This window comes from Calliopsis andreniformis, chromosome 8, assembly GCF_051401765.1.
Source record: "Calliopsis andreniformis isolate RMS-2024a chromosome 8, iyCalAndr_principal, whole genome shotgun sequence".
Taxonomy (NCBI): Eukaryota; Metazoa; Arthropoda; class Insecta; order Hymenoptera; family Andrenidae; genus Calliopsis; species Calliopsis andreniformis.
The window spans coordinates 2,744,889-2,764,898 of record NC_135069.1 but is presented as its reverse complement, the minus strand read 5'-3'; the positions used below and the strand labels follow the sequence as shown (position 1 = coordinate 2,764,898).

The 20,010-nt window shown below is 34.9% G+C and overlaps 4 protein-coding genes and 1 long non-coding RNA gene across 8 annotated transcripts; 1 reads left to right on the top strand and 4 right to left on the bottom strand.

Annotated features, from left to right (window-relative positions):
- Window positions 1–1,124: 1,124 nt before the first annotated feature.
- Window positions 1,125–5,091, bottom strand: LOC143182172 (venom serine protease Bi-VSP). The gene is made up of 7 exons (XM_076383018.1): window positions 4,889–5,091; window positions 4,492–4,577; window positions 2,324–2,611; window positions 1,944–2,243; window positions 1,675–1,776; window positions 1,450–1,601; window positions 1,125–1,352 (listed from the first exon to the last, which is right to left on the bottom strand). Exons 2-7 carry the CDS (start codon window positions 4,556–4,558, stop codon window positions 1,197–1,199), a joined length of 1,065 nt encoding a protein of 354 aa, XP_076239133.1. The 5' UTR covers window positions 4,559–4,577; window positions 4,889–5,091; the 3' UTR covers window positions 1,125–1,196.
- Window positions 5,092–6,265: 1,174 nt separating this feature from the next.
- LOC143182171 (ectonucleotide pyrophosphatase/phosphodiesterase family member 5) lies at window positions 6,266–9,796 on the bottom strand. 3 transcript variants are annotated; one of them, XM_076383015.1, is made up of 10 exons: window positions 9,575–9,796; window positions 9,080–9,358; window positions 8,750–8,996; window positions 8,564–8,662; window positions 8,124–8,487; window positions 7,839–8,048; window positions 7,473–7,727; window positions 7,301–7,397; window positions 6,519–6,590; window positions 6,266–6,395 (listed from the first exon to the last, which is right to left on the bottom strand). In XM_076383015.1, the coding sequence occupies exons 2-10, from the start codon at window positions 9,190–9,192 to the stop codon at window positions 6,284–6,286; spliced, it is 1,569 nt and encodes a 522-aa protein (XP_076239130.1). In that variant the 5' UTR covers window positions 9,193–9,358; window positions 9,575–9,796; the 3' UTR covers window positions 6,266–6,283. The 3 variants fall into 3 exon arrangements, with proteins under 3 accessions (XP_076239130.1, XP_076239131.1, XP_076239132.1); XM_076383016.1 differs by lacking the exon at window positions 9,575–9,796 and adding an exon at window positions 9,446–9,511; XM_076383017.1 differs by lacking the exons at window positions 6,266–6,395; window positions 6,519–6,590 and adding an exon at window positions 6,935–7,150.
- A 128-nt stretch (window positions 9,797–9,924) lies between these two features.
- On the top strand, window positions 9,925–11,509 carry LOC143182175 (uncharacterized). The gene is made up of 7 exons (XM_076383021.1): window positions 9,925–10,177; window positions 10,462–10,513; window positions 10,586–10,632; window positions 10,716–10,749; window positions 10,868–10,974; window positions 11,060–11,172; window positions 11,247–11,509. The coding sequence occupies exons 1-7, from the start codon at window positions 10,122–10,124 to the stop codon at window positions 11,507–11,509; spliced, it is 672 nt and encodes a 223-aa protein (XP_076239136.1). The 5' UTR covers window positions 9,925–10,121.
- Window positions 11,510–15,115: 3,606 nt separating this feature from the next.
- Window positions 15,116–16,718, bottom strand: LOC143182174 (ubiquitin-conjugating enzyme E2 J1). 2 transcript variants are annotated; one of them, XM_076383019.1, is made up of 5 exons: window positions 16,540–16,718; window positions 16,059–16,264; window positions 15,783–15,973; window positions 15,593–15,710; window positions 15,116–15,528 (listed from the first exon to the last, which is right to left on the bottom strand). In XM_076383019.1, exons 1-5 carry the CDS (start codon window positions 16,574–16,576, stop codon window positions 15,277–15,279), a joined length of 804 nt encoding a protein of 267 aa, XP_076239134.1. In that variant the 5' UTR covers window positions 16,577–16,718; the 3' UTR covers window positions 15,116–15,276. The 2 variants fall into 2 exon arrangements, with proteins under 2 accessions (XP_076239134.1, XP_076239135.1); XM_076383020.1 differs by having other exon boundaries at window positions 15,116–15,516.
- LOC143182176 (uncharacterized) lies at window positions 16,701–17,120 on the bottom strand. Its single transcript, XR_013002402.1, has 2 exons — window positions 17,102–17,120; window positions 16,701–16,958 (listed from the first exon to the last, which is right to left on the bottom strand). It is a non-coding gene; the product is annotated as an uncharacterized LOC143182176 (long non-coding RNA).
- Between the last annotated feature and the right edge of the window lie 2,890 nt (window positions 17,121–20,010).

The following is a 20,010-nucleotide window of genomic DNA, read 5'->3' as shown; positions in this document are numbered from 1 at the left end:
TTCGGCCCTGAGCCGCTAGATGGCGCCACTTGTCAATTCCCATTTTCGTGTGCAGCATTTTCGGAATTGACAAGTGGCGCCATCTAGCGGTGGAGACCCCGAACTAAAAATATCATTTCTTATTTTAGTTCCAACTTTGTCCGCTAGATGGCGCCACTTGTTAATTCCCATTTTCGCGGGGAGCATTTTCGGAATTGACAAGTGGCGCCATCTAGCGGCTCAGGGCCGAACTAAAAATATCATTTCTTGTTTTAGTTCCAACTTTGTCCGCTAGATGGCGCCACTTGTCAATTCCCACTTTCGTGGGGAGCATTTTCGGAATTGACAAGTGGCGCCATCTAGCGGACAAAGTTGAAACTAAAACAAGAAATGATATTTTTAGTTCGGCCCTGAGCCGCTAGATGGCGCCACTTGTCAATTCCCATTTTCGTGTGCAGCATTTTCGGAATTGACAAGTGGCGCCATCTAGCGGTGGAGACCCCGAACTAAAAATATCATTTCTTATTTTAGTTCCAACTTTGTCCGCTAGATGGCGCCACTTGTTAATTCCCATTTTCGCGGGGAGCATTTTCGGAATTGACAAGTGGCGCCATCTAGCGGCTCAGGGCCGAACTAAAAATATCATTTCTTGTTTTAGTTTCAACTTTGTCCGCTAGATGGCGCCACTTGTCAATTCCCACTTTCGTGGGGAGCATTTTCGGAATTGACAAGTGGCGCCATCTAGCGGCTCAGGGCCGAACTAAAAATATCATTTCTTGTTTTAGTTTCGACTTTCCACCGTTAGAGGGCACCCCCTGTCAATTTAGAGTTAATTTTCTTTAAATTGAGTTAAAATTATTAGGAGTAAGTGGAATAGGAGGGATGTAGGAATGAAGTTGAAACAGTGACAAGTCTTTTTGAAGAATAAATATACGATTTATTAGATAATAATGTTACATATTGACTTCTACTGACATTATTCTAGTTTTGTATAACATACAAAATATGTAAATATGTATACAAGCTCTTATTGAGTACTTACAGTTGGTAAAATGCGTATTACCTATATTGAGAATTAAAATAGCTGTGTCTATTTTATATGGCATTAAAGAAAGTATAACATTACTAAGTATGATTTTAGAATATACTTTGCAGACCTTTACGTAATATTAAATTATCAAATTGCAATTACATACATAAACTAATGAATTAGTACGCTATTGCAGCGCTGAAGTGATGAAGTCGAGGTATTCCGTAACGCGAGTGTAGACACCTGGATAGCCAGGTTCGGCGCATTTGTAACCATAAGATACAACTCCGATCTGGTAAAATGTCGTCTTTTGTGGGAACATCAGTGGTCCTCCACTGTCACCCTATAGATGTTTATAAATAAGGAAGAAATACTTACTATCTATGCTCTCCATATTTCACAGAAGATCAACTTATGATTACTAAAAATTAATGACTAACCTGGCAAGCATCTTTCCCACCACGAGCATATCCAGCGCAGAGCACACGGTTGTCAATAACAGCGACTGGGAAATTGGAGTAAGCATCTTTGCAAGCTTGATTACTAACTACTGGCAACTGTGTTTCCAGAAGATTTTCGCTGGCTGGTCCCTCTGTAAAAGAAAATACAAACATTAGAAACTGAAAATAAATGAGTTAAGTGCATAAAGGAAAACAATTACTCACTTGTTTCGATTGCTCCCCAACCAGCGATAAAGGGATACGTTCGATAGAAGTCTCTGGTTCGGAGGGAATCATCCACCGGGAGACAAATGGGGTATAGATGTTCTGAAAATATTTGAATATTAAATTCCCTTGTACTTTCACCCTTAATCATTATAAATATTAATAATTTCCAATAGGGAAAAGACTAGACCAGTGATCAGCAGTTCAAGCAAGACTTAACGAACTACTTATTCTTTAATATCCTTAGCCTTTCAAAGTATATTACTTACCAGAGAATGGTACCTCCTCCGCCAGTCTAAGCACAGCTATATCGTTCACGTATGCGTTTTCTCTGTATCCAGGGTGAATCATTTTCGCCTGAATTTCGACTTGAACAGGGTGTGCACCATCGTCGTCGCGTTTCAAATTCAAGTCACCGATACGAACCACAAACAAATCATCACGATAGGCACAATGAGCAGCAGTTAACACGTGCCTGGAGGAAATCAGGGATCCTCCGCAACGCCAAGCTGGTTGCAAGGGGTTTTGTTTGCTGCGGTATCCCAGTGCGACGATCCAGGGCCAGGCACCTGAAATTTAAACGAAAATAGAGAATTTTTTATTTGTAAAGCGTCCACCTGCAGGTTGAATATAATATATTCACACTTACCGAGTTGTGCTGGAGAGCCTCCGACCACCTTGGTGTGACTGGCGTTATTGAAGCCACAGTTGGGTGGATACAAAGGTCCGTACTGATTCTCCTGTAGCTTGCCATCTCTTGAGTCCTTAGGGCAGCAAACTATTGGATTTCCACTTTCATAGCCACATAGCGATTGTATTAGGAAGTCTCTGGCTGCGAGACCCTGTGATTGCAGCAGATTTAACAAGACTGGGCAGTTTCTAATATTTTGACAGATGCCTTTCTCGTAGTTCGGAGTGGTGCAGAACTGACCTGAAACTTTTGTATTTATTTGTTAGATATTTGTGAATAGTTCACACGTCGCACAAGTACTAATATACTTGAGAAGCTATTAGCACGTTTAAAACAGATGAAAAATCAACACTGTGGAGGACTTATATATAATTAAATTAGCAAATATTGATTACTCAAAGATTTAAGTTTAATTATTATTCAGTAATTCCTAGCGTAGGTTCATTTCTTTTGTCATTAACATAACGTTAGTAATTTTTCTTCATTTATTTGTATCCTTGCCTGAAGCAAAAAAAGTTAATTACCATAGACAGGTATCTTCTACTTATTTACCTGTATCTGCTAAGTTTCTTAGAAGATACAGCGAGGAACGTATTTGTTGATTACGTAATTTTTACGTAGCCAAGATATGCAGACTAGATCGTAAATCTACGATCAAATTCAAAATTAGTATTCGAACTTGTTCGGACGTAGACTTCAGGGAATAAGATGCGTAATATTACGTGCACTAATCGATGATACATTCTTGATGATTGCACGCGAGCAAGGAGCTAATTAACTGTAACATCGTTGTAGATGTTAAAGAAGATTTTTCGAAAATACTGCTGATCTTTTTTAAGCCTCGAGTCATGAATTAAAACGTACGCGGTATTAAAAACGATTTACTTTTTACGAAGATTAGGAAATACGACTGTATAATCATTAGTGATATAGTAGCACAGAAAATCTACAATTCAAAACAAGTGTCTAAGCTTTCAGAGTACTGTGAAACTAGGAATTAGTGAGTCAGTAATACGTTTTCAACTATCGCCGAACAGAAAATTGCAAAAATGCATCGGCAATACGACACTAAAGATCGCGTAGTAAATTGCTCTGTGTATGCAGTTAATTATACGCGTAAAGAATAGTCTCCTTCACGTTTATGCGAAGTAGGCATCCTCAAAGGCATAACTTATAAGTGGTCTGCAATTCTGATGGTACATTATCCCAATTAAATCGGAAATTTTCAGCAAACATAACTTCTGCGTAAAATGTTGCTATCAATAGTAAACTATAAGCTTATAAAAATTGTTATCTGAGCCATCTACAGACGCCTGATCGTTTTACAACTAATGATTTACGAGTTTTGTGTTTAATAGTCATAATTATTCATTACTTAATAATCATAATCGCGAATCATCAATCAGTTTATATTTTTCTTTAATCAGTATGAATTATTGCATACTTTTTCCTTATTCCCAAAGATTTTCAAGCAAATCTACGGAAATTCTGCCCCTACTCTAAGTCCACTTTCACACTGACCCAGAGGATTACTTGGAAGCGAATGGACTGTGCTGGTTATCGCAACTTAATGTTAGCACTGACACTGCCTGACCTCCGGAGACGTTTCACTCTCTTAGTTCGAAGGTTTAAACCTTGATCATGTTCGGACAATTCTACGTCAGAGATCGCTCAAGGATTCCCAGAAACCAGCTCGCGAGGAACCCCCGGTGTCATTTCTCTCACCTCCTTTCGAGGCAAAAAGTAGCTGGCTGACTAATAGATGATTAAGCCGTACTTTACAGCGGATGAAATTAAGAGAATGCGTTTTGGCCACCTCCACAATATTATCTTTATGAAATTGTTATGGGAATTCGGAGTTAGGATATCTTCATTAATGATTTTTGTTAATATTACGCAATGCTATTAAGTCAGAATGTGAATCATCGTGTTTTTTCTTTGCGTCAACCTGTTGGAACAATCCCGAAATAATTATGAAGCGTATGAATTGTTATTTTTGAGTTTTGTTCGATAAATAATTAGCTAGGGTTTATTTCCAATACAGAAGTACACGAAGGCTGAGTAACGAGGTCGTGATGGGATTCAAGAAGCATGCAACATAGAAATTATTGAATTAAAATGCAAACCTTGAGCGGACGCCAGATTCACGAATGGATGTAGCAAGCCGATTATCACTAGACACGTGGATAACATCTTGGATATTGTTGCTATTCTAAAATAAAAATATAAATTGAAATGATACCCATGATTCTTATCAAACGATTCGATTGTAACTTCGTTTTCTTCTTTATTCTGTATTGTAAAAAGGATTTCCTGAATGAAAAGTAAGTGAATGAAGAGAGACTATTACAGAAAATTGATCACAGGCATTGTAACTTTATATTTATAGCACTTTTTCCTTCGATTTTTTAAAGTATCTTTTCTGAGAAGATCACAAATTAGCAATAGAGCATCAAAGAAAGAAGAAAACGTTTTTGCGTAATGCATCACATAAAAGTTACTGTTTTAATGAATTTCATTTACTTTTTCTTAATCTGAAGTTTTGATCTATCCGATGAAGTGACAGCTTCTGCGTGTGACTGTTAATAAGGACCGCAAAGTGACAGCCACGAAGTTTCTTCCTCCGCGCTCAGCAGCTAACTGAGGATCTCGCGTCGATGACATTGCTTTTAAGAAAATTCTACAATTGCTCTTGCATTCGATGATCAATGCGCGCGCGACAATTATTATGTATCAATGGCATATTCTTTTACGTTGCTCGAAGATCTGTTTCTTCTGTTTACTAAAAATTCCATTGTATTAAAGTGAATTGCTTCCATACTGTTCTTTTAAGCGTTGTTCTATAGTTTTACGCGCATCAGCACACCTGTCGATTATCTTTGTTATTGCCAAAACCATTTACGATTACATTGCATTGCGATACGTTGTATACGACAAATATCTATTGCCTCTTTTTAAAAAATATAGAAAGGGGGATTTATGATAAAAAGTGTTATCTCATTTCCATTATAAAAATTTAGCACAAGTAGTATTAATCGTAAAAAAGCTTGTGAGACTTTCGTACTTACAGTAACTAATTGTATAAGTTATATTTAAAATAAATACAGAGGAGATGCACTTGTGCAAACGTATGTGTTGAGGTATCAGAAGATTTCAATCTTAAGTAAAGGATATGTTTTGCTCTGTTAGTCACGGCATTGAAATCATGGAAATAAGTTACACACGGTTCCACTGAACGGTACTTCCCCTACAAATAGTCGACTAAATTGTTAAGCGCTTCCTGTTTATTATGAAGATATTTGTAAAAATATCGTAGGCCCATTGTAGTATGTGTCAGATAATTAGGCACAATTGTACTGAACTTTCCTGTTTTTCAGAGAAGAGATGTTATTAAAATTGGACACATTCTATTATTGGACTTACCATTATGGCATTTATTTACATTTCATATATATATATATATATATACGTATATACGAGTATTATACAATCGAATAGATGATCATTTGTCAATGGTTAATTACAATTATTTATAACTTCAATCATACAAGGTATTATGCTAATAATGTACAGTTTGAGTTAAGTACTATGTTCTAAAACAATATTGTGCACATTAGTCATTTTGTAACTAAGATAATTATTTCGACAATCATCAATCTCCGTCAGGGCTACTAGTAACAATGAATAAAATTTTCTAATACAACTATTTAAATGAATTCTATAATCTGAAAAAATAAATATCTTACCAAACATTTTCGATAAAAATTCGTAACTTTCATACTTTAAAACTAATGCGATTGTTAACATATATATGTACACTAATTAATGATTCGTCTGACGTATCGATTCTCATTATCACAGAATTATATTCTCATTTATATGTATTTGTGTATTATTGGATTATTGTTGTATTATGTGTCACCTACAGTGTAAAAGGGATTTCCTATATTTAATGGTCCTTGTTTTTTCATATGAGTAACTACTATTCGTGTGGCATGAAAGAGTGAATAAATCTGCAAAATTGTTTAATCTGGAAAAAGAAATAAATAAATTAATATCTTCGATTCGATTTTTTTTACATAGAAAGAAAATGAACGTCATAAACAGGAAGCAAAGAGCAAAAAAGGTTGAATGCAAATTTTTGTAAATTTACTTGCAAGCAGTATTTCGAAAATCGTGTTTTGCATCCCAATCGTACTGTGCTTCCAAATCTTCCAGTAATCTTCTAAAAACAAAAAGGCGAGTTTTGTAATTTTTAGTCAGAACGTTACAAAAAAATTTAAAAAAAAAAAATAAAAAAAATAAATGCCACAGGAAAGTATCATGTTGCATATAATTATTTTATGAGAATAGTAGCTTATAGACATATAAATGAGAAACGTATGTTTTTTCCATGGTCAAAGAATTTAGTTTCCATCTTCTTATACTACATTTTAAAATCGAAAGATTACAAATTTTATGTATATATTTTATTGAGATTCGTATCAATAAAATTTTCTAGCAAAAACTAGTATAAAATTTTTACGTTTTTTAGAACGTAAAGATCGTTAATCACTTAGAAAGACTACCTAACGGAAATTTATCTTTACGATGCTATCTTTTAAAATTTGAAAAAGTAAAACTTTTTTCTTTCACTGGAAAAAAATGATTTTTATTCGTCGGGAGAGAAAAAATTAACATTATCTTTGTCACATTATCTTTGTTACATAAATGTTCATTATGTAAATGTATATGTTTCATCTATTGCTTATTTTAATATATTATCCATCCACTGGATAATATCTCCTGAAAAAATTAAAATATCAATATTATATCATTGTGATGTTCTGAAACCTCAACTTCTAAACTCTAACAATTTAATGAAGCTGTTCTAAATGAATAAATTGTATTTAGATCTACCACACAGGAATAAACAAAACGTGCGCTTCCACTTACCTATAGCTCTTTGCGCCTAGTCGCCGTTTCCTCATATAAAACAAGACTATTGCTGCTATAATTCCCACCATTGTCATAGAGATAGTAGTGGCTACAACTTAATAAAAAATGGATGCTAAATAAAAACTGTAAATGCATCAGGCGATGTTTAACATCGTAATTTTTTACTTACATATCATTCTATAAGCAATAACTGCAATATCTTGCTGATGCTTTTTAAGGCACTTAGTTACATGCGATAAAGTGCCATTTACCGTGGGGCACTGTATGTCGAGTATCTTACAGAACAGGGGAAATAAGTCTAGGTTGTTGAAGGGCTCCATTTTGCACTGAGGCATAAATGCAGGACCTTTTGCAAAGAAGAACGGATGCATCTCTATCGCTGCATTATCGTAACCATGCAAACCGAACTCTGAGTCACTGTTCACTAAAAATAATGATAAAATGACTTTTGCCCTGAGATAATACATACAGAAATCACTGCACACTTTCTGCATACATTATCATTATCCTTTTAAACATAAACTAATTTTATTACCTGTGATATTAAATTTCTTTTTATAGAATTCTATCGTGTCCAGAAGATTTTGAAACGCGTATCCAACTTCGGCAATGACAAAAATGGGACCAACGCGAGTATTATTTCCATAGTGATACTTCAAGGGAATTTCCTCTCGTTTATAAACTTTGAATGTCTTCGTTCTCTCTGCAGCTTGTTTCAATGCCTGATAAATAGTCTCTTCTTTGCCTGGAAGGAATTAAAATGCATGTATCAGACTCTAGAAATAGTGTGGATAACTTTATTGGCTTCAGAGAAACGTACCAGGATTAGGGAAAATGTGCAATCCCGGCGAGGTACCCACGAATTTGTAGTCAGAACTATTAATATACTTTGTTAGATCTATTATTCTATCTAACTTTACGGACGACATCCCGTGATCGCTCAAATGGACGATATTGAGATCATATAGACCATGATGTTCTATTTTACGGTGCAAATACTTTGTTATATTATCCAACTTTCTGAGAATATCATCAAACTCTAGGCTATTTATTCCAACTGCATGACCATGATAATCTGGCTCTTCAATATATAATATCCCAAAGTTTATAGGATGTATAGGGTGAACAAACCATGAAATTAAGCCATCTATTCTTTCTTCCCAAGGTACAGTTTCATTAAAATTCTGGGAAAAAATCACTGTATTAATTAAACTAAAAACAGCTAACCCAATTATTTTATTAAATTATATGAAAGGGTACCAGAGCAAATGTGGGGGTAATTCCTTGATATTCATATATTGCACCAGGCCACATCATTGCACCACTTCTTCTCTGTGCACCAGCTTTCTCATTGGCAGTCTATCAAATGAAGAAGTCTTTCAATATTTTTTCAAACTTATATAACAATGTATTCATATGCTATAATAATTATTACTTCTGACATACCCAAATGGGAAGAACATTATTATCATAATGATATAAATTATATGAGTTCTTTGTTGTATTCCCAGATATTGGATCATAATATTCATTATCCACAACACCATGCTTTTCTGCATACAGTCCTGTGGCCATAGTATGATGATTTGGAAATGTTTTAGTGACAAAAATGTTCATCATATAGTCCACATAAGTGCCTTCATGTTTCAGTTTATTCATAAAAGGTGTTAGATTTCTGTTAAAGTAGTCATATCTGTGAAAGACAAAGTAGATTAGTATAAAATCTCTTTGTATACACTATAAGAAGATAAAGAGCAGCAAAGCTATATATCATACCTGAATGCATCGTATGATACTACCAATAGTTTGGGATGCTGAGATATCATAAATCCATCTTTAATACTGAGTAGCACAATAAATATCAAACTGAACAAGATTACAGAATTCATGATGACTATATCTTGTTCAACAGTTTTGGCCTTTCAGAGGAAGAATTGTTGTCCTATTTAATCAATAATTATCATACCAAACCTTGACATCATCAAATCCTTCATAGCTCCGAAATTCTTCTAATCACGTTATTCTCTTCTTATCTCGACGCAGAGATAAGAGTTCCTAGAAGACATACGGAAACATAAGATTCACAATAAAAATTCGACAGCTGTTTTATTCTACTACAAATATTTAATCACGTGCACAGACACATCGTTCCAGAGCTACTCAGTTCCCCAAAACTTCCCGAGCCAAAGATACTACACAAGCAACTTGTGCCTCAAAAATTAGGAAACACTCCTCAATTTCTCATCTATAAACTATTTTCCAACTACTCACTATTTCTTCCCCTTAAACCACGGAGCGATGGAAGAACATAGTAACGACAACTATCTCGTTTCACACACTTTGCACTGCCTTGCACCAAAAAATCGTTCGTAGAACTGCGTAGAACAATCTATCCTAATCGCAACGAACGAAATCGAGTTCCTCCAAACTCTGTTTAGACGCGTTAGCCGTGTTAATAAATCATTAACACTGCGTTAAACGCACGAGCATAGAGTAGAGATCACCTTTGACTATTTTTTATAGTTAAAGGATAACGATCCTCCCCTTTTGTCTGCGAAATGTTGGCGGACTTGCGTGACGACACGCAAGCGTGTCGAGCAAGACTGCAGCGAGTGGGAAGTGCACGCGAGTGTGCAAGTGTGCAACTGACAAACGCCTCGAGACGAGAGCAATGATTCGCGTTTGATAATTTCGTAGCCCTGTGACGAGGAACCGCCTTCCTTCCCGTTTCATTCACACGTACTACGTGGAGTTCAATACTGATATCCGAACACTTATATCAGTTAGATGACGGCGATACGCCGTGTGTTAACAGGTCATGGGGGCCTGTTTCGGCCGCTGCATATCCAAAGTCACAGACTCCTTGTCATACAGGTTAGACTATGCGCTTGTTCCCTGAACGATAAGGGCAAAGGGTTGCACAGACATTGCCCTTTGATCTTCAGAACCGAGTGCCTCGTATTTCTAATACTTTTGCTGACTGGTCTTAGAAACGGATTAGTCATCGTGTGCCGCGAATGATGACGTTTTAAAACAATTTGGAGCCCACTAGATCTTACTGTAGCTTCTGGAGTGATAGAACTCTACCTCTTTTGCTTGATAATATAGTGTAAATGTTCTTTTATTGTCCTCTGATATGGAACATCTTTGCATTTAAGGTTTTACCAAAGGCACACCAGTATGTCTTTCCAAGGAGACGAACAAGTTGAGGTATGCAATGTTTTGTAATGTCTTTTCCCTTGGAAGCTTGATGACAAATGATTTGAGTGTGTTTGATTACAGTTTATGGATGACAAAGGAGATGCAGACCAATCTAGAGGATCAAAAACGTAAGGAATTGTTATCAGCTTTAGGTCAGAGTTTGATTGTTATTGTATTAATTTTACCCTTCACTGTTATGCTTCCTGGATAGCCTGTTATCGTTTCTCTCCTTAAATCGATTCAAGGTAATTGGATTAGACTGTCAAGAGTAAGGAAAACATTACTATATGAAATTTGTTAATGCTACTCTTCTACTTCTTAATTTCCAAGGAATATCTTCCTAATTCTGTAATATGTTTGTAGAAAAAACATGGAGTTCCTGTAACATTGGAATTGTTAGAAGATGGGGCATGGTCAAAGGGTACTAACAAGTATGCCAGATTAAACTCTAGGAATAATGCTTCTACAAGGTATAATATCTAGATTAGTTTAGTACTTAAAATAATATATTATATTAGACCTAAGATAATTGATAAAATAAAAACAATTTGTTAGTTCTGGATTGGATTCCTCGCTCCAAATTCTCGACGCGAGAACGTTAATGAAGCAGCAAGCATGTATCTCTTCTACTCCTGGGTCCTCATTAGATTTAGAGTGGGAACACGAAGGTAAATGGATTTAAACCATTGCATTTTAAAAATCGAAGTATGCTTGTGACGTACGCAAATATCTTTGGTTTCAGGATTGCCTGTGCCAGTTGTGGATGATGAAAATGTCGAAAGCATCGACGGTTCCATGACGCATACATCGATTAACAATAGCCAACCCTCTAGTTTGACAGCATCTCCTTGGTCTAGGGTGTCTACACCAAATAGTTTAGAATGGGATCCAGTCGAAGCGGACATGGTATGTGTTGATTTAGAGACTGAACAGCTTTTGACTGAGATAGAAAGATTAAGAGATAGAGCGTTGAAAGAGACGGGCGAATGGACTAGTTCTAGATGATGAATAATGTATTTACAATTAACAGGATTGTTTGTATTTTTGTATTTATAAAGAAAGGGTACACAACAGAATTAACAAATACGCGATACTTTTAAAAGACGAAAAGGAAATTCTACTGTTTCAAGATTTGTATTGTTGAAACAATATGAAGATATATTGATGTTGTTTCAAGGAATATAGACGTACACGTATAATTTAGTATAATTATAATGGAATTGTAGAATGGTATATATTATTTGGTATACTTTTCACCGATTCATTATAAACAAAAAGGCCAACGATTTAAAGACAGATTTTTTATATTATTCCTCGTGTATATATTTAGGAGCGGATGAAATGGTATACCTTTTTCTTCATTTTGAACGAAGCATTTTCTTCTCTCCTGAATGTGGATTACTTGTCAATTTTCAAAAACTTTTACCAGAGGTATTAGAAGTTTCATCCTTATTTATCACGACTTCCATGGACAATAACTTTCTTCTTATTAATTATTTTTTACGCCCTACTTTATAGTTCTAAAAACTTCTGTCTTGTTTCAAACGTGATTTATTTTTTTCTTTGAAGATATAAGTTTCATTATTGATGTTTTGATCTCACCTTGTTTTTTACATAAATATCGTATAGTATCACATCTTACTACTTTAACCATTTGAAGCACACATAGATAATATATATGTATAATAAAATTTCCTTCTCGTTATCTCAAACTTCGTTTAACGAGCAGATTTCCTGCCCGAATAGCATACAAGTCTTTCTATAAATGGCCAATTAGTGCTTCAAGTGGTTAAATGATGCATATCATGTATGCAACAATATGAATTCTTACGTTTCTATAGTATACTGTTCATAATTAAATTTAGATAGGCAAAAAATTGAAGGCAGAAATTAGAGTCGAGTATGTACATCCGGTATTATCAACGCGATATATTTTTTGCGAGTGGAATTAAAACCAGCTTTATCATTTCTTGGATAAGTTTCTTTCAGAGCTTAATGGATCTTAAATTAGATGTATTTTTTATGAGAAGGGCTATTGCATAGTCTAAATAAGTCTAGTCATAATGAAATTTAAGGATCTCTGATGAAACTCAGAACAAGAAAGAGAGAAGGTGGTGCTCGTGTAATATTAATGTTGATAAATATTTGAGTGTACAAAAAGAACGTGTTTCTACTGAAGTTAAATTATTACGAATTAATTAGGTTACTACTTTAGATAGACAGTCATTAAAAAGTGAATGAATTTTAAACCGACGTAGGCTGCCTTACAATAGATAAAGAAAGTATACAATTTGTAATTGCTAATAATGCTATTTGAATCTTCGATTGCATTGCATTTGCCGGTATGATCTGTTACAATTGCATAAACTATATTTAAGATTGTCGACTTATGGATAATTTATGAGCGAATCAAAATATATGCAGCAATAGTACAGATAGTTGGTAAGATTAATGGTAACGAAAATATTAATGATAATGACGCAGTATGTTAACAATGCAGTGCCATGGCTATGTATGCACATTATAGGCTTCGTCTCTGGTCATCATAATTTATCGCGATCTTGATCAATTAATTTAAATTCATTAAATAACACCCAAAGGGGTAGTTTTCTATTAAATTGCATTATACACGCACAAGAATATTAGTTGTGCAAAACATGTGTGGCTTAATAGTGATATCTAAGTTACTAATTTTAAGTATGAAACGTGTCCGTAATACGAATAAAAATAGCTTCATCTATATTGTTTAGTAAATGGACAGGTGCTTGAGAAATCAAGAAAAAAAATAATATAATGCTTGCAATATGTTTCCATGTTAAAGATAAACTTATGAGTATGATATTTATATAAGAGTTTAGTAAAGTTGATATTTTGATGATTCTAGCATTATAAATTAATATTGGCAAAGAGAGAAAGTTTATGGAGATGTAATGCTTTTTTACATTAGCTTTCAATTGGTGGCATATAAAATGCCTAAGATGCATTTATGTTGCTAAATGTCTATTGAGTAAACAATTATGTTAAAAGCATATTTTGTTTAAAGCTTTAAATGCTATAAGATAATAGGGACCAAAACTGTTTTCAGTATTAAGTATTTTCACAGCTACTATTTTGTACCAAAATTAATTATGATTGCATTTGTATGTTTATCTTTGATCGATGAATCGGCTATCTGCAATCGTAAGATTGATTTGTTTGTCAATTTAAAATATCTAGTGGCATTATATGCACATTTTACGCGTATAATGATGATTCGAAATTATCGTGTCACTCTTGAAATTATAAATAAAATTTATAATTGTTGGCTTTAAGAATACCTTTATCTGCGCCTAGTATAATGATCTAAAATCGTTTATATTTTATGTACAGACGTCCATCGCTATGTTGTGAGTTCGTAATATTGTAAAGAGTCAATGCTATGCATCATTTGCTTGCATATTAAATACAATAATTATCATTATACGAATGTTTTTATTTGGCTACAATTTTTTGTAAAACTATGAATAGTGAGTGCAATAAATTTTGTGAGCCTTATTTATTTATTTCCAATAAATCAGAATGATCGCTGTATTCATATCATAACTTCGTGTAAAGTGTAAATTTTTATTCACAATTTATTTTGACGAAATAAACATTTCAAAATCACCATGTGTGTAATTACATAGTAGCATATGTTACAAATATGTTTATATGCTTTAATAAATAGTTAGTTTATTATATTTTTATGTACATGCAAAAACAAATAGAAAGCAGAAAACTTGTAATTTGTACCTAACAACTTTGTGCATTTTTAATTAACTACATACACATTGACAGAACATTACACACAGATACAGGGAAATTACACTCCCCGTGGTCCCATGGTAACGATAAAGTTAATAAATCTCAAACCATACACAATTGAAACATTTTATAAACATTATCACGTTAATTTTATACTTGTTTTTTAGAGTTAATTTATATAATACATATAGAAAGTGCAGAAGAATTGGTAGTATACATTTGTACTGCAGTCGTGAATGTTTTTTAAACTGGTATATATTTTTTGCATTCCATGTGCACAGTTGCGTGAAATACAACTTAATGAATAGTTCGTGTAGTTTATATTAAATTTTTATAAGTTATATACAATGCTTTTATATACGAATTATCTATATTTACATAAATGATAAGAAAACAAAATACTCGATCGTAATTTAAGACTACAGCAATCGGGAATTATAGTTTTACGAAGGATATTAATTTCATTATGAAATAGATTTAGTTCAAAAATATTTGGCAAATGTTTTTACAAACATAACACAATTCTTGTGAAAATAATACAGTCACTCATAGCTCTTGGTAATTTGTTACCATAAAATGCAATCAGTTACTCATTTAATACTAAACATTAACATCACGAGTATATATTTCATAGCAAAAAGTCAAAGAAAAAACAATCCATAAGACTAGCAAATACAGCCAATAGAAAAATATAAGGTAATAAAGAAGAATTTTAAATTTCCATTGCTTCAACGACTAAAGAAAATAATTTGTTAAAATAAAATGAACAGTTCTCTTTACCAGTAAAGTAGATATGTACTAAGGCGGATATATCAGTGCAGTCGTATCTCTGCTGTATATGGTGTTTTTATGGAAATCAGATTGTTTCTACAGTATATAAATCTATTAATTTTTTTTCTAAGTTTAAAAATGCTATCCATAAAACGTGTATAAAATTTACTTTGTTTTGTTAACATACAATAATAACGTTCGTTTACATTTGGAATAATTTAAACAAGAAACAGTCGTCGTAAAACAAGTAGAATTATCGCCGACACTAGAGAAGCAATTAGAATGCTCCAAAATAAGTCATTAGAAGATGACATTGTTTCTACTTGTTGATTTACTATTACGTCTGATTGTTGTCGATCTCGGTTCTCGGTCGTCTCAACATTACGTTGCCTAAGTTCATTTTCTGAAATGTCTGTATTGACCATGAAAGATGTGTCTGATGTAGGGGAGTCATCAGCCTGAAGGTAAGACTTTATGAAAAGTCTATCATGGATTACAGAAATTCTTTAAATACTATTACACGTGTATATTTACCTTTAAAGCAATTGTATTTAACATAGTTTGCTCCTCCTCTGTGATGGGCTTCTTTGCTGTTGTCTTGGACAACAAATCAACAACTTTTCCACAAGTGTCACATTGCCAATTTAAGGATCTACAGAAAAACAATGTTTTTAAACACTTGCTCCAAAACTGATTCAGTACATTAAACAAGCATATCAATTACTTTTTTGCAAGTTTCTGCCTTTCCTCCTTACTATAATCTAAAGAGCCGATTGTCCCATTGCCTGGTGTTGGCATAAAAGCAATTAAAGCTAAAAGAGCTGTTCTGATACTCCAAGAAGGTTGCCATGTTTCTGGGTGATGCCCAGAAATACTCAGGCAAATCTTTTTGTTGATTTCAAAACGGCCATTTGGCTGAAAAATCACACAATACTAACTTGATAGTTACTGTTCCAAATAATTCAAGATAAAGAACAAACCTCATGCTACAGTTACTCACAGTTAACAATATAATATTTGGAGGTTTCATAGGATACTCTGGCGGCAATAGAATCCTACCATGATAAACACCACCCTCAAAGTCTGTCGATGGTGGTCCTTGTACCGTAAAATGCCATTCGAAGAGATTATCTTCTAAAGGAGCTGCGCAATACTCCTCTGTAGCCTCATGAAGCTCCTGAGCTTCTCTCATCAATCTCTTCACCGCTGAAATTGAATTCTCAGCTATAAATCATACCACCAACACACAATGCAACATTATCACACAGAGCACATTCTAACAAGACAAACTGTCTCAATATTCGTCAATCGTTACGCGTCCACGAAAAAACGCTCGTTAACACGTATCCCGCGATAAGACGAGGCTTATTCTAAGATAGCGTTTCCCTGTAATCCGAAAGAGCATATGCAAACGCGTACGTAGGCGTAACTGTAACCATTAACAATTTCCGAGGAACTCAGAAATTTTCTCGTCAACTCACCGGGACTTTTCGCGTTGTACTTCCCTTCGAATGACATTCTCGGGAGTGTTGACTGTCAGCGATCAGGTTAAAAATCGGAATAAAAATAGTACTCGAGCTGAGTGCTATCTGGTTTGTCAGACGGCCTCGATGCACCGACGTATCCAGCGACTGTGCATCCTTCACATCTTTCCTCGCGGATCTGCTCGACCATCCAAAAAGGGAGCGCACGTTTCTCGATGTAACACGACGACGATACGAATTTTGACGTGGCCTAATAGGAACGGCGGCTGTACGATCGCACAAAAAATAACGTGAAAGTGGCCGCGCTTATCACAGGCGCGCGCGCGCGCGCTTGGATCACTGCCGACCACTTGAAGTTCGCTCGCCATCTACGATCATTTATGCAGGCATTCGCTATAGGCTCGTCGCTTTATTTTCTGTTTTTCATGAAATAAATAGAAATGTAATTTAATTGTGCCTTTTAGAAGGTAAATGAAATAAATTTATTTTTAGTAACAATTGCATTTTTATTGTCAACGTAGATGACTGATAAATAAATTTTTAGAAATTAGAAATATACCTGCATAGTTGAGTCGTTCTGTTAAATCGATTATTGCTAGAAAATATTTGTATTTATTTTGAATACAGGAGGTCGAATATCGATCAATTGTTTCGGCGCTAAAATTTTTTAAATTCAAAAATAATTGATCACTTTGGCTCGGTTAATTATCTATTAAGCAATTTACTGTAACTGAATTTTGGTATCGTAAGTTTTTTCTTTCCTGTTTTATGGAGTTGATTTGTTCTGCATCTAAGCAGCTCAATTATCGATGCATTAATTATCCTTGCGATTCTATTTTTTTATCGTCTTTGCCATTGAGCTACAAGACGAGTGCAATTAAATTGGATGTAAAAAAGTATCCAGCGATCAACAGTGGTTTTTCAACTTTTTTCAAAATGTTTCCTGTAATCATTATGACACGCAAAGATCGCGCAGCATGTAGGTCAAGGATGCGAAATTAAAGGAAATGAAAGCAATTCGTTGAATTCTGATGATCTATTAACGCAATGTTCTTACCTTGAAGAAGATGGTTTCGTGAAACCAAGCCTCCACTCAGAATGGCGAAAATGAACGATATGATATTCACGGAAATGTAGTTAGTCGCGTACAATCGAGTTATTTGATGAATGTTTCGCTTGATCAGCGAGATCCATTTCCAGATAGTAGACACAGATGCTATACGAAGGCAAACACATGAAATTAATATGATATTCGGTTACATAATGCGAGCTTCCATAAGCAAGTGTTCGACAGTATGTAATTATTACATGATTGAAGTACATTGTAAATGATTCACGAACGGGGAATTTTTTTTTTCGATTAATTGTAGCGTAGCAACGTTCCCAAGCGAACGAGGAAATAGACGGTGGCGTATTTTCGTGGAAATTATAGACTTTATTTTTAGAATATTCTGAATATCATAAAACAACGTAAACATTCACAACAAATGGGAATAGGGTGTTATTTATAATAGTAATAATAATAATGTCGTTACATTATCATAATAATTAATTGTTACGAATATATCATCACGATGTATTTATAATTATGTATAAGTAAGATCTTTTATTTAATTTTAGCAATTATCCATCGTACCTCCATCGTTTCACTGACAATAATAAGAATCGTAATAATCAATAGCGGTGGCCATATTTCATAATAATGATAATAACCGTAATGGTAATAATGATGACAATAATAATAACGAGAGTAGTAATAATAATAATAATAATAGTCGTAATGTTTTCTATACGTACGTTTGTCATGTATATGTATATATAAACAAATATAATTATGCTTATCTCGTAAGAAGGGATAGAGTTCACAATGGCGCTAAACAATGTATGCAATGCAGTTCGCTTTTGTTTTGTGGTGTCGTCGTTTCCTTCCACCAGAATTACTTCTCGTTTCGATAATGTCGTACAGTCGAAGATCTTAGGAGTAAGATTTCTCGTAATAGTAAATAGATAATAGTAAACGTGCGTATGTACAGGTTTATCGTTGAATGCCATTCTTCGAATGCCGCAAAATGTAAGTCCCGAGATTACGGTTCGCTATGCAGTTCTCTTGTGCAACGCCCGACGGATGCACTTTCCTAACAAACTCTCGATCATCGATCCATCCTTAACAGAAACGCCTCATGATCTCTGATCTATCCTCACCTATCTCCTACAGACTTTCGATTCACAATCCCTGGAAGGAGTTGAAATGAATTCCTAAATGAAATAAGGTGTGGCAAGAAGAGGGGAAATCCGTCCAAAAATGCTGCTGTCAGAAGCGAAAGATTTTTATTTTTTTGTGACACATTTGTGCATTCTTCGAAACGCAACAGGAGATTTTATTGCCCAAGGAAATGGGAGAGATCGAACGATCGGAATCTTTTGTCTCTATAGTAGGTCTTTCGCGATCAAGGGATCGAAGCATCGATCGATTCTTGGCTCACTCTAGCTTCCGAATGATCCGTCGAGGAATCGTCGCATAAAACTGACGAGAGGAACGAAGTCTAAGGCTACGACTTCCCTGGAAAAACTGGTTAAAATCGCGACTTCGGTCGTTCTCCTCGCTCACCCAACGTTACACCGTGTTACATTTACTTCGCGATAGATTCACCCCTGTTTCGTTACATCTGCTTCCACCGTATCGTCCAATGCCTCGCGGAAAGTTTAACGTGACCAAACCTCTCAGATTTGCCTCCCCCATCGATTATTTTCTCTGAAGATTGAATCATCTGGCAGTCGTCGACACACAAATGAAAAATAAGATAAAATAAATAAATACTTTTAAGAAACACCGATAATCGATTTCACTGTTTCACATAAGAGAGTGGGGAGTTGTAAGTTTGATCACATCAGAGAAGGCAGCTTCAATCTTTCCTTTTCTTCCTGTTTTTAATTCGATATGTACATGCAGTTACCGATATTAGGTATTATAGTGGATCACAAATCGCGGATAGCAAGCAGTCAATGACATTTAACGATAATTACAAAACAATGGTGACAGTATGATGTATATAGATATATACACACACAGAAATACCTTAATATGTATATGTTTACTGCTCGCGGCGACAGTGCGCGATAATCAGTCGTAACAGGTACATAAAAGTGTGGTTTCTCGACGAATTCGACGGTGAATCGCAACGAACGCCACGGACAAAGCAACGAATGCCAGAGAATCCTCTGGATGCTTCCAGAGCAGCAGAATCTTCCCCCCACCCTTCAGCGAGTCGCGAAATTCAGATCCATTCGACGACGAGGACTCGCTCCTCTCGAAGGAAGATACTTTCAAAATTTCGCGCGCGAAAGGTCCCCTCATTCAAATATCCCGCCACTTATACAGGGTGTTTCATGCAACTGAGACAGACAGTATCTTTAAAACAGTAAATACTATAAGGCAATATTAAGCTTGCCTTTATAACACTCTTATAT

Coding starts and splice junctions, on each gene's coding strand:
- LOC143182172 (XM_076383018.1), bottom strand. CDS start 4,558: ATGTTATCCACGTGTCTAGTGATAATCGGCTTGCTACATCCATTCGTG. Junction 2,244..2,323: donor AGGCTCTCCAGCACAACTCG/GTAAGTGTGAAT, acceptor TTTAAATTTCAG/GTGCCTGGCCCTGGATCGTC. Junction 1,777..1,943: donor GGAGGAGGTACCATTCTCTG/GTAAGTAATATA, acceptor AAATATTTTCAG/AACATCTATACCCCATTTGT.
- LOC143182171 (XM_076383015.1), bottom strand. CDS start 9,192: ATGAATTCTGTAATCTTGTTCAGTTTGATATTTATTGTGCTACTCAGT. Junction 8,488..8,563: donor TTACCCCCACATTTGCTCTG/GTACCCTTTCAT, acceptor ATTTTTTCCCAG/AATTTTAATGAAACTGTACC. Junction 6,396..6,518: donor TTTCGAAATACTGCTTGCAA/GTAAATTTACAA, acceptor TTCTTTTTCCAG/ATTAAACAATTTTGCAGATT.
- LOC143182175 (XM_076383021.1), top strand. CDS start 10,122: ATGGGGGCCTGTTTCGGCCGCTGCATATCCAAAGTCACAGACTCCTTG. Junction 10,514..10,585: donor AAGGAGACGAACAAGTTGAG/GTATGCAATGTT, acceptor GTTTGATTACAG/TTTATGGATGACAAAGGAGA. Junction 11,173..11,246: donor TTTAGAGTGGGAACACGAAG/GTAAATGGATTT, acceptor CTTTGGTTTCAG/GATTGCCTGTGCCAGTTGTG.
- LOC143182174 (XM_076383019.1), bottom strand. CDS start 16,576: ATGTCATTCGAAGGGAAGTACAACGCGAAAAGTCCCG. Junction 15,974..16,058: donor CAAATATTATATTGTTAACT/GTGAGTAACTGT, acceptor GTGATTTTTCAG/CCAAATGGCCGTTTTGAAAT. Junction 15,711..15,782: donor AGGCAGAAACTTGCAAAAAA/GTAATTGATATG, acceptor GTTTTTCTGTAG/ATCCTTAAATTGGCAATGTG.